At 40.6% G+C, this 12,954-nt stretch overlaps 1 protein-coding gene across 2 annotated transcripts in view; it reads left to right on the top strand.

Annotated features, from left to right (window-relative positions):
- NRK (Nik related kinase) overlaps positions 1 to 12,954 on the top strand; it is a 402,914-nt gene that overhangs the window by 273,453 nt on the left and 116,507 nt on the right. For both annotated transcript variants that reach the window (XM_073599301.1, XM_073599300.1), the window contains exons 20-22: positions 1,240 to 1,331; positions 2,618 to 2,733; positions 5,880 to 5,973. In XM_073599301.1, coding sequence (XP_073455402.1) covers positions 1,240 to 1,331; positions 2,618 to 2,733; positions 5,880 to 5,973 — 302 coding nt within the window. The remainder of the gene's footprint in view (positions 1 to 1,239; positions 1,332 to 2,617; positions 2,734 to 5,879; positions 5,974 to 12,954) is intronic.

The following is a 12,954-nucleotide window of genomic DNA, read 5'->3' as shown; positions in this document are numbered from 1 at the left end:
GGCATGTTTGCACTGAGCCTAGTGCTCATTCACATAGCCTGCATATCACAGGCATGTGGAGCTGAGAGAGCGGAGGAGACTACCAGTCTGTCCCACTCCCATGACTTTATAGGGGACAAAGTCAGGGGACATTCTAATGACGTTGCATCAATGAGTGTTTCAGACCGGGAATCTGACTCCTGGGTCTGCCCACTGCAGCGAGCGGGGATGGAATTGTGTCACTGCTCACTGTAAAGAACTACAGCAGGACAGGGACAAGACCGGTGGCCGGGAAATACATGGCATAGTGGTCACCTGTCTTGCAAAACAGATATGGACTGGGAAAACAAATGGACAACATGCTAGCTAAAGGTATAGAACCTCAAAAAATTACACAGAAAAAAGTTTTTGCCCGGAGTTTTGCTTTAAAAATATTTCTAGTCAAGGCCTCTTTAGTGATCATAACTTACATATAAGAGAAATTGTGACAAATTGACAAAACAATTGAAAGGAGTAGGAGTTGGTGGAGTAAAAATTTTTAAGTGAGTAAAAAAAAATCAGTGGTTTGGATTTAAAAATCTGGAGGAGACAGGGTGCATGTGTGTTGCACAGACACTTTAGTTCAGCGTTATTAACATTTATAATAGGAAAAAAAATATGTTCTAGAAAGGGGGTAAACCATTTACACAACCATTTTCAATGAATAAATTAGGACACTTGGACTTGTTCGCACACCGCACAGGTTGATGTTAGGATGGTAGTACCAATGTTTCAAAGACTGGCCTGTTGACAGATTTGCTGAAAATTAGAACACAGCAGTACTGTCTGCTTTTATATCAGTCAGCAATCCCACTTCTACAGCCGAAATCCAAAGACTTCATCCTAGAAGCTGGAAAACTGTTTTCTTGTTTTGACAACTATTGCTGGGCATCCACATAAAATTCTTGCTCAGTTTACCAAAGTGCATTTTGTTCAGGTAGGTATCATCAGAATTTATGGGTAAATGACATCTCATAAATGATGTCTGGGTGGGAAGGCGCAATAATGAAGGCCATGGGGATGGCAACAACCCTGTAGATTGTAGTGTGTTGGCCTGAACTATGAAATGCAGCTGAAAGCCGGAATAATATAGCCTTCCAATTGTCATTGTATTTCCACAGTTCTACGAGTTTAAATAAGACGATTGCCAGACTTGATAATGTATGTTTTATAAATGTGTTCTAAGCAGAAGAAATTCATGTATATTCTATGTTGTTGTAGGGTCGCTGAGAGATAACTATGCTGTACAGAATTATCCCCAGCAGTTGGCAAGAGCTGAAAATGAAGTGCATCAGGACTCCCATAAGATTTCGGTAGGCTTTATGAAAAATGCTTGGGATATTTTGGTTTGTATTTTAATTTATCAAAATGTCTATCTTTTTAAAGGGATATTTTTTTAAAAAATGGTGTGTCAGTCCAAGAAACTTTGTAAGTTTGGTCACCTGCCACATTCTTTTATAGTTTGGGGATTTCAGCAGAGACTGCTATACTTTAGAATACTATGCATGTTCCTATGCTTTGCACTGTGACTTTAATTATTACAGCAGTGGCAGATGCCCAATCAATTCTGTACAGGGATAAGGAGTGACAGAGCACCAGATGCAAGTATATGTGGCTGGAGCAGTTAACTACAGTGGTACAAAGAAAATGTCCCAGCACCCAGTTCTGCTACTTAGCAAAATGATCCTAATATATGATGATTAAGTATCTGCTGCAAACTTCTCATAAGTCCAAAGACATTACAAAGAGAAAAAGCTAATTTTCTTTGTGGGTATGACAGTGCCACTGTGAAAATGATTGTAAAAAGGACACCAGGTTTGCATGTATGTAAAGTGCAGGATTATGAAGTATAGATTATGACCAGAGAAAACTGCTTGTACAGCTTTCTCTAGAATTTTGTATTCCCGGATTGGGCTCTGCAGTTTAAAGATTTCAAGGTGCTTTGGGAGGGAGAAGGTCCAACCCTGTGTCTAGATCTTGTTGAAGACCAGCAGGGTGTGTCCAAGTGCACACTGCCCTTTTCTGAAGGCTTTGGCATAGCTCATGGCCTCAGCCAGGAGGGAGGTGTGCTCCCGTTTGAGGACAGGTATGTGATCCTGTCTGGAGGCAAATGTGCTCTACTAAAGAGACAGTAATTCATGTAATTCATGGACTAAGAGAGTAGAGACTGAGAGAGTTGAGGCAACCAGGAGAGAGTCTAGGGGACTGGAGGAATCTGTAAGTCTCAGAAACGTGAGAGAGCCCAGGATGCCAGGAGAACACCTATCTAGAGAACAGGGAGTGGGCCTGTACAGCAAGGTACTGTAAGCAAGGCTGAGTGAACCAAGAGCTGAGCAGTGAGCAATAAAGTGAGAACGACTGGTAAGAAGAGAAGTGGTGCTGCTAAACCATAGCCAGGTGGCTTAGCACTTTTTCCTGTTTTGCTGATAAGGTTTTGTGAAGCTGCGTTGGAGAAATTCTAACATGAACAACTTTGTTTTCTTTAAGTTTGTTTAATAAAAGTGGGCTGCTATCTCCTTGCACTGTAGTTTGCACTGACATGACTCACTAAAGAAGCCTTCAAGGATTTTCTACCTGTACTTTTTTCTTTCTACTATAGAGCCCCAACCTTGTAGGAAAAGGAAAAGACAATAGCAGATCTTACTTGAAAGCGTCGTATTATTCTTCATCCAGTGATGAGGTTGGCAGCAGCGATGATGACATGCAGAAAAAAAGGTTAGCCTTTCATTAAAAGCAAACGTATAGCTTTTAAGAATACATAATTACTTTGGAATAAATATGTTTCTCACCTGGCCACTATGCTTTAGAAGACAAAAAAAGCATATTCTTGCTTTGAAGTGGAAACACATGCTCATGTATAAGTGTACATGTGAGCAACCAAACAGTGTTGAGGACGGTTTTAACATCTTTATCCCAACTATTTGGCAAATCACACCCCCATTCATATAACTTGAATAATTATCACATGTCCCAGACTTCATGGTCCTTTGGTAGTAGAATTAAAAAAAAAGAACAGGGTGTGTTTACAAACTTTAAAAGCTTACATATTGTTCTTGGACAATCAACATCTGCAATATTTTCATTTTGTCAACATCTTGGTTCTGCACATCAAATCTTTCAGGTTTTGTAGTCTACCTTAACATATACATCGCAATATTTTTTTTTTGCTACAAAACTTTTCCTGCAACACATGCGGGGGGTGGGGATGGTTTGCGTAAATTATTAGTGTAACGTTAGGCTAAGATCAAGTCGTGTTGACAAGGGCACAAATTAGCACAGCGTTAGCTGCTGGGCTTAGCACTTGTCCCCAGCTGTTTTGATAAACGGCGGGTCCAGCTAGTGCTGCATGGGGCCTGCAGGTGCCACTGATACCAGTCACTGTTTAAAAACGGCACAGGTAGAAAACGGGTTAAATACAGTAGACTGGGTTACCTGTGTGTCTTTAAAAGCTAGGGTATGTTGTGACACTCATTAGCACTGAGGGAGCTATTTGGATGTGCAGCTTAGTGTCTTCTACATTAAAAATCACATCAAGTTGAATATAGCTATCTACTGCTAGGTAAATGGCTTACTGTAACACGATTTTAACAAACTACCACCCTGCAAGCATCTGCAAGTTAGACCGATTCCCACAATAGCTTCTTGTTAGCATTGTTTTCTATACAATTTAAAAATGTGCCTCGCTTGCTCAAAGGGATATTTGTGGAATAATCTGTGACAACTCCCGCTCATGTTTTTCGATTAACTCTGGTACTCAGTAATACCTTTACAAAGTTATTAAATCTTACTCCTAACAAACCTAAGTCATCTGTAAGCCTAAAATTGTTTTAAACCCAAAAGCAAACACTTATTATATTGAAGCTTACCAATTCTTAGATGTGATGGCTGCATTAGGCTTTTTTTTTTAGGTTTTCTTTCTTTTAATTTCATTTGGTGATCCAGCCAGTAGGTCAGTTGTTAACAGAACAAACTCTGCTGCAAATATATCAATTAAGAGTATTGAGACAAACCGTTTACCACTGACAGAGGTGCTTACAATGATCAGCATTTATTTATTCATGAAAAACCTTTATCCCAAAAGGGAAAAAATATGCTGTAACTGCAGTGTGAGCTGGGGTTCGGCTTTAATTTGTCAGTGTATCTAAAGCCTGCTAGTAAATCTAACACTCCCCTAACCCCCAGACTAACAACGCAGCTGTCCAAAGGTGCCACTGTGCTCCTTCATCCAGAGTGGGGGGAACTCTAAGGCAGGCCATAGATTATGCATTTTTCCTTTTTTTAATCCAGCAGGTTGAACGAAAAAAAAATGTTTTGATTCCCCCTTCAACACACTCGGTGCTGTAGGGGAAATCCCTCCCGCAAAGCTATTTTATTCTGACAGTGGAGAAAGTTCCCCGCCCTCAAAATATAATGATCAGTGTTGCTGGCTATAGCCGGCGGCACTGATCGATTTGAAAAAAAAGCTGACTGACTGGTTGAACAGAAATTGATTGAGAGATTGACTTCTGTACAACCAGTCTGCCTATATATGGATTGAAATCCAGCTGGTTCCTGTTGAATTATGATTGGCCTAATACAGGAGGTGTTACTGGCTGGATCACCAGGTGAAAACAGAGAGTAAAAGCCTAAAAAAAAAAAAACTGATGCAGCCACCACATCTAATGATTGGTAAGCTGCAATATATTACATCTTTGGTTTTGGGTTTACCACTTGTAATTAAAGGGGTTGTAAAGGCAGAAGGTTTTTTTTATCTTATGCATTCTATGCATTAAGATAAAAAGCATTCTGTGTGCAGCAGCCCCCCTCAGCCCCCCTTATACTTACTTGAGGATTCCTCTCTGTCCAGCGATGTCTACGAGTGTCTCAGCCATCCGAGACTCTCCCTCCTGATTGGCTGAAACACAGCAGCAGCGTCATTGGCTGCCGTTGCTGTCAATCAAGCCAATCAGGGGAGAGAGGGGGTGGGGCCAGGTCGGGCTTTTCATGTCTAAATGGACACAGGGAGTTGTGTTTCGGCTCGGGTGCCCCCATAGCAAGCTGCTTGCTGTGGGGGGCACTCAACAGGAGGGAGGGGCCAGGATCACAGAAGAGGAACCCGAGAAGAGGAGGATCCGGGCTGCTCTGTGCAGGTAAGTATAACATGTTTATTATTTTTTATAGGGAAAAAAAACGAGATTTTAAAATCACTTCAAATCCCTTTGCTCGTTATAAGTTAACCTCTGGGTGGAGCATCAAAATTAGAGAACTTTATATCTGCATACTATAAAAACTGTTTGCTAAAGACGTTATGCAGTTAACTTTGTTAACTTTAATGTACACATTTCAGTACCTTGCCTGAATCTGGTGCATTTTTAACGTGTATGTTTTTATTTTCCTGTAGTCTAGCTTAGCAGAATCAATCTTCATAAAAGTATATGAAGAATTGGATTCAATTCAAATTCAGTGGAGAATTGATACCCCCTAGTGGCTTAAAAATGGTAAATGCATCCCTACGTAGATAGATGGAATATTTACCTGAAAAAATCGAGCTATTACCAGTATGTCACATTTCTGAAAAGTTAACCATTTACTTGATGTATAATTGTAGTGTTATCTTATTGCACATACAGTTACTCTGTGGAATAAAGTAATTTTCAAAGTTACAGTTCATAAACACTTTTTTTCATCTTAATAACTACGGTAACCCAGTTTGCAGCTGTCATCAACAACAAGCAATATTCTCACAGAGACATGGTATTAATTATCTTGGAGATGAAACCTGGTTTTATTTCCCAACACATCGCAGTAGGAATATTTGTAAAGCTTTCAAAATGTATGTTATGATACATCTCATCTGTTGGTTAAATGGCTTCTGTTTCCAGGCAACCAGTGAGCAATGGTATAGCGAATTTCTTAAGGACAAGAGTTCCAGATGGAATCGCAGAGAAACCCCAAAGCAACATACAAAGAGACAAGGTACAAAGATCTAACATGGAAGATCGTCTTTAACCTTTTTCTTACCTACTAAAGCAGCAGGTTTGTTTGTTAGTGACACTAAATTACCCTTTAACCACTTCAGCCCCGGAAGATTTGGCTGCTCAATGTCCAGGCCATTTTTTGTGATATGGCACTGCATCGTTTTAACTGACAATTGCGTAGTCGCGCGACGCTGTACCCAAACAAAATTGATGTCCTTTTTTTCCCACAAATAGAGATTTCTTTTGGTGGTATTTGATCATCTCTGCGGTTTTTATTTTTTGCGCTATAAACAAAAAAAGAGCGTCAATTTTGAAAAAAAAAAAAAACACAATATTTTGTACTTTTTGTTATAATAAATATCCCCAATTTTTTTGAAAAAAAGCTAATTTTTTTCTCAGTTTAGGCTGATATGTATTCTCCTACATATTTTTGGTAATAAAGATCGCAATAAGCTTATGTTGATTGATTTGCACAAAAGTTATAGCGTCTACAAAATAGGGGATAGATTTATGGCATTTTTATTATTATTAAATTTTTTTTACTAGTAATGGCGGCGATCTGTGATTTTTATCATGACTGCGACATTATGGCGGACACATCGGACACTTTTGACACATTTTTGGGACGATTGACAATTTATACAGTGATCAGTGCTATAAAAATGCACTGATTACTGTATAAATGTCACTGGCAGGGAATGGGGTTAACACTAGGGGACGATCAAGGGGTTAACTGTGTTCCCTGACTGTGTGTTCTAACTGTGGGGGGGAGGAGACTGACTATAGGAGATGACAGATCGTGGTTCCTAGCTATTAGGAACTCAAGATCTGCCTCTCCTCTCAGAATAGAACAGGGATGTGTGTGTGTTTACACACACACATCCCTGTTCTGCCTCTCGTGCCTGCGATTGCTCGTGGCCGGCGGTCATAGCGACCGCCGGTCACGAGCATTGGCACCCCCGCCGTGTACCGAGTGTGCGCCTGCTATGCCGCTTAGAGGAGCCAACGTACAGTTATGACGGCTCGCAGGATCGTGCTGACAGTGGCTGGTCGGCAAGTGGTTAATAAACCTTTTGCTCCAAAAATAATCCATACACAGCCAATACTTAATGGTCCTGTAATCCATTTTTCATTAAATCATTTCTTACTGTTTTTCTGCCTCCTTGTAACATCCTCCATGAGCTCCCAAACCTCTCCTTTTCCGCTTACTTTGATTGGTTGGAATGAGCAGTGCACATCAGTTGCAGTAATGTGACATATGTCATAGTCCCTAGTCCATCATGGGAGATAGCACGAGAGGTGGACTGCATTTCTACATACAGTGGGACTATGGAGAGTGAATGTAGCCACCCTCTAACAGAGAGGCAGATCACAGCAGCATAAAAAGGAGATTTGAAGAAAATGAAAGCAATAGAAGGTACTTTTTTAAAAATTAAGAATATATACTTGAATAGATTTTTTTTTTCTTAAAACCAGAGTTTGTCACTTAAAGCGGAGTTCCGCTGGTAGAAAAAAAAATTATAGTCAGCAGCTACAAATACTGTAGCTGCTGACTTTTAGAATAAGGACACTTACCTGTCCATGGAGCCCGTGATGTCAGCACCTGAAGCCGCAAATACCTGGATTTGACAGGTATCTGCACCCCCCCCCTCCCCCCAAAAGGTGCCAAACGTGACACCGGAGGGGGGCGAGGAATCCAAACAGCAGAAGTTCCATTTCTGGGTGGAAGAGAAAAACCTTCGCTGAGAGATGCTGTAATTACTGACTTCTCATTTGGAAAGTGCTAGCTCCTTGGCTTTCATGCTGACTTTCAGTTTATTGATTAGTCTCTAAAAAAGAAGAGTGCTGATATTCAGTTTTGCTTTCTTATATGTATGTTCCAGGTCAATGGTTTAAAGGGTATTGAAACCACTGTGTTAACATAACAGCCAAGCAACTAGCTTTTTTAGAAGGAAAGGCCCACTATGGCAGCAAACATTTCTCCTAAAAGTTTCCTTGTAAACACGCTTGGCAATATCAAATTCCTTTTTCCACTATTAAAGTGTTACTAAACCCAGGACCCTGCATTCACTATATCTTTTCTCCCACAGTACACAGAACATGGAAATTCAATCATTTTAGTAAATATAAACTGATAAATACATTTTCTCATCAGCAGTGTATAGCAGTCTTCTGACTTCTATCAGTGTCTGGTTAAATCTTGTCGGAGGAGTTTTCATTCTGCTCTGACTGTCCTATGAGGCTGCATGACCCCTGACCCCCTGCACCCTCCTAAGAGGAAAAAAAAACTTCTCTAGCAATACACATCAAACTGAGCATGTGCAGAGTGACTACAAAGGCTCTTTTTTATCAGGAGATACATTGGGGACAGTGGAAGAAGGGGAGGATCAGAGAAAACAGGATCAAACAGCTTGTTAACACAATGTGGAGGATTAACCTCCTAGGTTCCACAGTTAGTTTTTTTTAAGTAATCGGAAACGGCAGCCTATGTACTTCTCAAGTGGCAGGTTTCCTCTAAGGGCCCTTTCACACTGAGGTGTTCAGGCGTTTCAGTGCTAGAAATAGCACCTGAAAACTGTCTCCCATTCATTTCAGTGTGACATTTCACACAGGGGCTGTACTCTTGGGGGACGTTAGGAAAAGTCCTGCAAGCAGCATCTTTGGGGCAGTTTTTGAGCGCTATATTTAGCGCTCCCAAAACACTCTACCCATTGAAATGAGTGGCCAGCCCTTCCAAAGCACCTGAAAAGCACTTCTGAAGTGCCGCAACCCGGGCGTTTTTAACCCCTTCTTTGGCCGCTAGCAGGGGATTAAAAGCGCCCCGCTAGTAGCTGAAAAGTGCCACTTAAACAGCACTAAAGCACCACTAAAACAAGCGCTGCTTTAGCGCTAACGCTCGGGCGGCCCCAGTAAGAAAGTAGCCTTAGTGGCAAGGGTTACAAGGAAACTGAAGGAGATTTTCACTGAAAAGGTCTCTACTCTAAAATACCACAGGGCCTTATAGCATATAAGACTGGAAATACTGTTTCACACAGACCCCTGCAATAATTTGGCTTCTTCAAACTATTGGTATGTGCTTCAACAATTTTCTGTATATACTGTACATATTTAAGTTGTGTAACTGTGGGCTGCAAAAACTATAACTAATCAGTAATATGCACCCTGCTGGTCATATTCATTGACATGTCTTTCATAAAAATAGTCTGTATTGCCTTGCATGAGCCAGTCTGAGCAAAAGCCTGAATCTGCTAAGTAACTATGTGTGGTACAGACAACATACTCATAGCTACAGGAAAACAGGTAGCTAAGGAGTCATAACAGGCCACTCCAATGCTAAAGATACTTGTGATGAGGTAATTTGGCTAAATATTGGGTCAGTCAAATGAAAATCATATTAGAATTTTGTAGAATGGCTGAAGAATAGGCATGACCCTTGCCTTTGAAAACCATCCCAAGTTAGAAACAATTTCAGAATAAAAAAATAGAAAATGTTGGAAAATTGCTGACAGAAGTGGATGAAAACATTGTAGCAGTTATACTTAAGACACCCTTAAGATCCCCATGAGTAAGCTCCGGTGGGTGGAGTGAAATTCAATGAAGGGGGGTCCAGGCTGTGAATACCATTCACTATCATACAGCAGGTCTTGACTTTATGTGTGGCCTCCGGGACATCTAGTCACTCTCTATCAGTTATACTTAAAGTGTTTGTAAAGCCTAAACAATTTTTACCTTCATGCCTTCCTTGCATGAAGGTAAAAAAATGTTTAGGTGTCAGCATCCCCCCTCACCCCCCCCCTTTTACTTACCTGAGCCCTCATTCAATCCAGCACAGTGCACGGCTGCAGCTCTTCTCTCCCCTCACTTCCGAATCTCTCTGGCTTTGCTGGGGCACCAGGAGCCATTGGCTTCCAGTGCTGTCAATCATAGCCAGTGATGAGGGAGCCGAGGTCTGGGCCGACTTCTGCTGTCTGTGTCTATGGACGCAGCAGTGGGGCTCGGGTGTGAGCATGCACGAGTGCCCCCATGGGAAGAGGCTTCTCATGGGGGCACTAGACAGAGGGGAAGGGCCAGGAGCACTGGCAGCGGACCCGAAAGGAGGAAGTTTGTGGCTGCTCCGTGCAAATCGATTGCACAGAACATGTAAATATTAGATATGTTTGTTATTTTTTTTTTTTATGTATCTTTTTATAATCACTTTATGAGCTGCAGTAATGATAAATATGCAGCTACTTTATTCACTTTCCGATTTTTGCCTATTTCTGTACATTATTGTGCACTGAAGATTAAAACTGCATAACATTAGTTACTTCGTATCCATGCTTTTCAAGGTTTTATTAACTTTAGTTTGTTTATGTGTGTGCATTATGTGAACTTACTCAAGAGTCTTGTCCAGCGGCATTTGAAAATCAGTTTTACTGGGGTGACTACAGCTGAACCTGGCAGTGTTCTGCACCTTGGCACAGCTGTTTGCAGTTCATTTTGGGCTCTTACAGGAAAGAGTGAGTAAGCATTGTCACCCTAGAAAGGGAAATGCTTCAGGATGACCAGGAATGATGTAAATGAAAGGAGGAAATATACTGACATTAAAGGAACATGAGCAGCACAATATTTAGTTTAATCACTCTCCATGCAGAGGGTACATCAATAAAAGCCTTCCCCTGTAACTAACATTTCTGATCACTGTCAGTCTCTAAAAAATAATAACATTTTTTATTATAACAGCATCCAAAATAAAAGCCCTTTGTCCATAAAAATATATAAAAACTATTTTTGTATGCAAATTAATCAGTTATCTCACATCACCTATTCATCATGGTGTTGTTATTCCTTTCTTATTGAAGTAATCATTTTGTAATTGTTTGTCTCGACTCCTAATTTCTGGTTGTGGGCTGACAACATGGTGCTCTTTCTGGACTAAAATGGCATGAAATGGTGTCAGCCCTGCCCAGTCATCTTTTTTTATTTTGGAGTGCCTCTCCCTCTCCTCATCTCCACAACAAAGAGGGGAGGAGTTTTGTAATCAAAAATAAGAATTTAGAAGGTTGATCAGAGTAAACAGAACAATTCTGAATTTCTGATAGTATCAATGGGTATTTTTTGTACTTTTGAAAGAGAGATAACAAAATAATTTTGTCATATCAGAGCTTCCCCTCTGCTGTTACTTTCAATTTCTAAGGACTACATATCTCATGGTACCTTGCTGCCTGCAAGCAGTGTTTCCTTTACGGACTCCACTTCCTGAAACCCCTCCTCTCAGCACTTCACACTTTAATGGTGACATTGTTCTGATAACTGAGACTGATCCAGTAATGATCTCCATGATACTATCTACTGGGATAAGCTCATAAATGATCCTGTGATCAAGTCTATTACCAAATGGTTGTCGGGCATGGCCAAACTAGACATTCTACCTACTGTAGTTTAGGGAAAATGTGTGCTCAATCTGTATTAACTGATGCTGTTCCCTTGCATACCTCCCTTTTTAGATGGGAACACCTGTTTGCAAAACCCCCTGTCACAGCCCCTTAAGTAGAATTATATAACAAAAATGATTAAACACACAATAGTTTTTTTTGTTTTTTTTTACCACTGCTATTCATTTATACTGGCTTTTGAAATTTACAAATGCAACCATTTAGAAATTGAATCAAAGATTTAGCACTGGGAAACACTTTTTGAAAGATAAATAGTGCATTTTATAGACAACTATAGAGATCAGACCAAAATGAGGAGGAAAGAGGGACAGAGGGACTTTGTTCCAAATCCGGGACAGTCCCTCAAAATCCGGGACAGTTGGGCGCTATGCAGTTGTCCTTCATTTACTGGTAAAATGTTTGCATTAAAAGAAAGGGTTTTAGTAAGAGGTGAATATATCTGGAGCATTTACTAAATGCTCTTCTGTATTTTAGATACGAGTGCTTCACCATTATATATGTGTTGGTGTGGTTTGACGGTAAAAACCACATGTATTGAAAATCTTGATTTTAAAAAACACTTTCACAAATGAGGGCCAAATATTTTACACTTACTTTTTGCTGTAATAAGAATTTAGTACTTTTGATACTTGCCGGTTAGAAAAGAACCCTCTTGTATCAATGTGACATCTTTAAAACATTCAATTCAAGAATATTTTAAACTCTGATTACAGAACCTTAGGTTAAAAAGATATTGATCTAGCTCTTAAAATAGATGACACTTCTATTCAGGTTGCATACTGTAAAGATTGCAAGATCAGTTGGCTTGGATAATGCCTAGCTATAATGCACCATACATTTTAATGTGATAGTGGATATTTAATGAGACGACTAGACTGGCCAGTAACCTCATCTGTGCTACTTTATTTCTTCTTCTACTCACCTATTTGTTTAGCTCAAACTTTTAACATATGGAAATTGACTTTAACACGGTTGTAAACTGCGGATGTTGTTAAAAAAAAAAAAATGACATAGGCATAATGTGCCAGTATGCACCGCATACTGGCACATTATGAAATACTCATCTTGGAACGAAGCCCTCCAGCACTGTACTGTCACTGCTGAGAAGCCTGGCATGTTCCCTCGGGCCTTTCTTATGCAGTTTGCGCACTTTGGCTATGGGATTGGCCGCAATTACGTCACTCCCATGCATACGTACTGGAGCCCTCAGTTCCGGCACGAATCGCTGAAGTTCCAGTGTTCTGTCGATTACTGCAGATCGTCAGATAATGCCTCTGCCGATCAGCTGGCGTGACGTCATTATTGCGCATGCGCAGATCGTCTGAGGCATTATTTGTCTTGCGCATGCGCATTGAGAGCGAGGCAGAATCTGACAATCAGATTCTGCCTCCAAGCTTTGCTGATCGTCGGATAATGCCTCAGATGATCTGCGCATGCGCAGTGTTGATGTCATGCCAGTTGATCGACAAATGAGCTGGAGTGACGTCACTACTGTGCATGCACAGATCATCAGAGACATTATCCAATGATCTGCAGTAATCAAC

The sequence above is a fragment of the Aquarana catesbeiana genome, linkage group LG09, assembly GCF_042186555.1.
Source record: "Aquarana catesbeiana isolate 2022-GZ linkage group LG09, ASM4218655v1, whole genome shotgun sequence".
NCBI lineage: Eukaryota > Metazoa > Chordata > Amphibia > Anura > Ranidae > Aquarana > Aquarana catesbeiana.
Note: the sequence above shows the minus strand (reverse complement) of the source record. Positions and strands in the feature narration are given on the sequence as shown.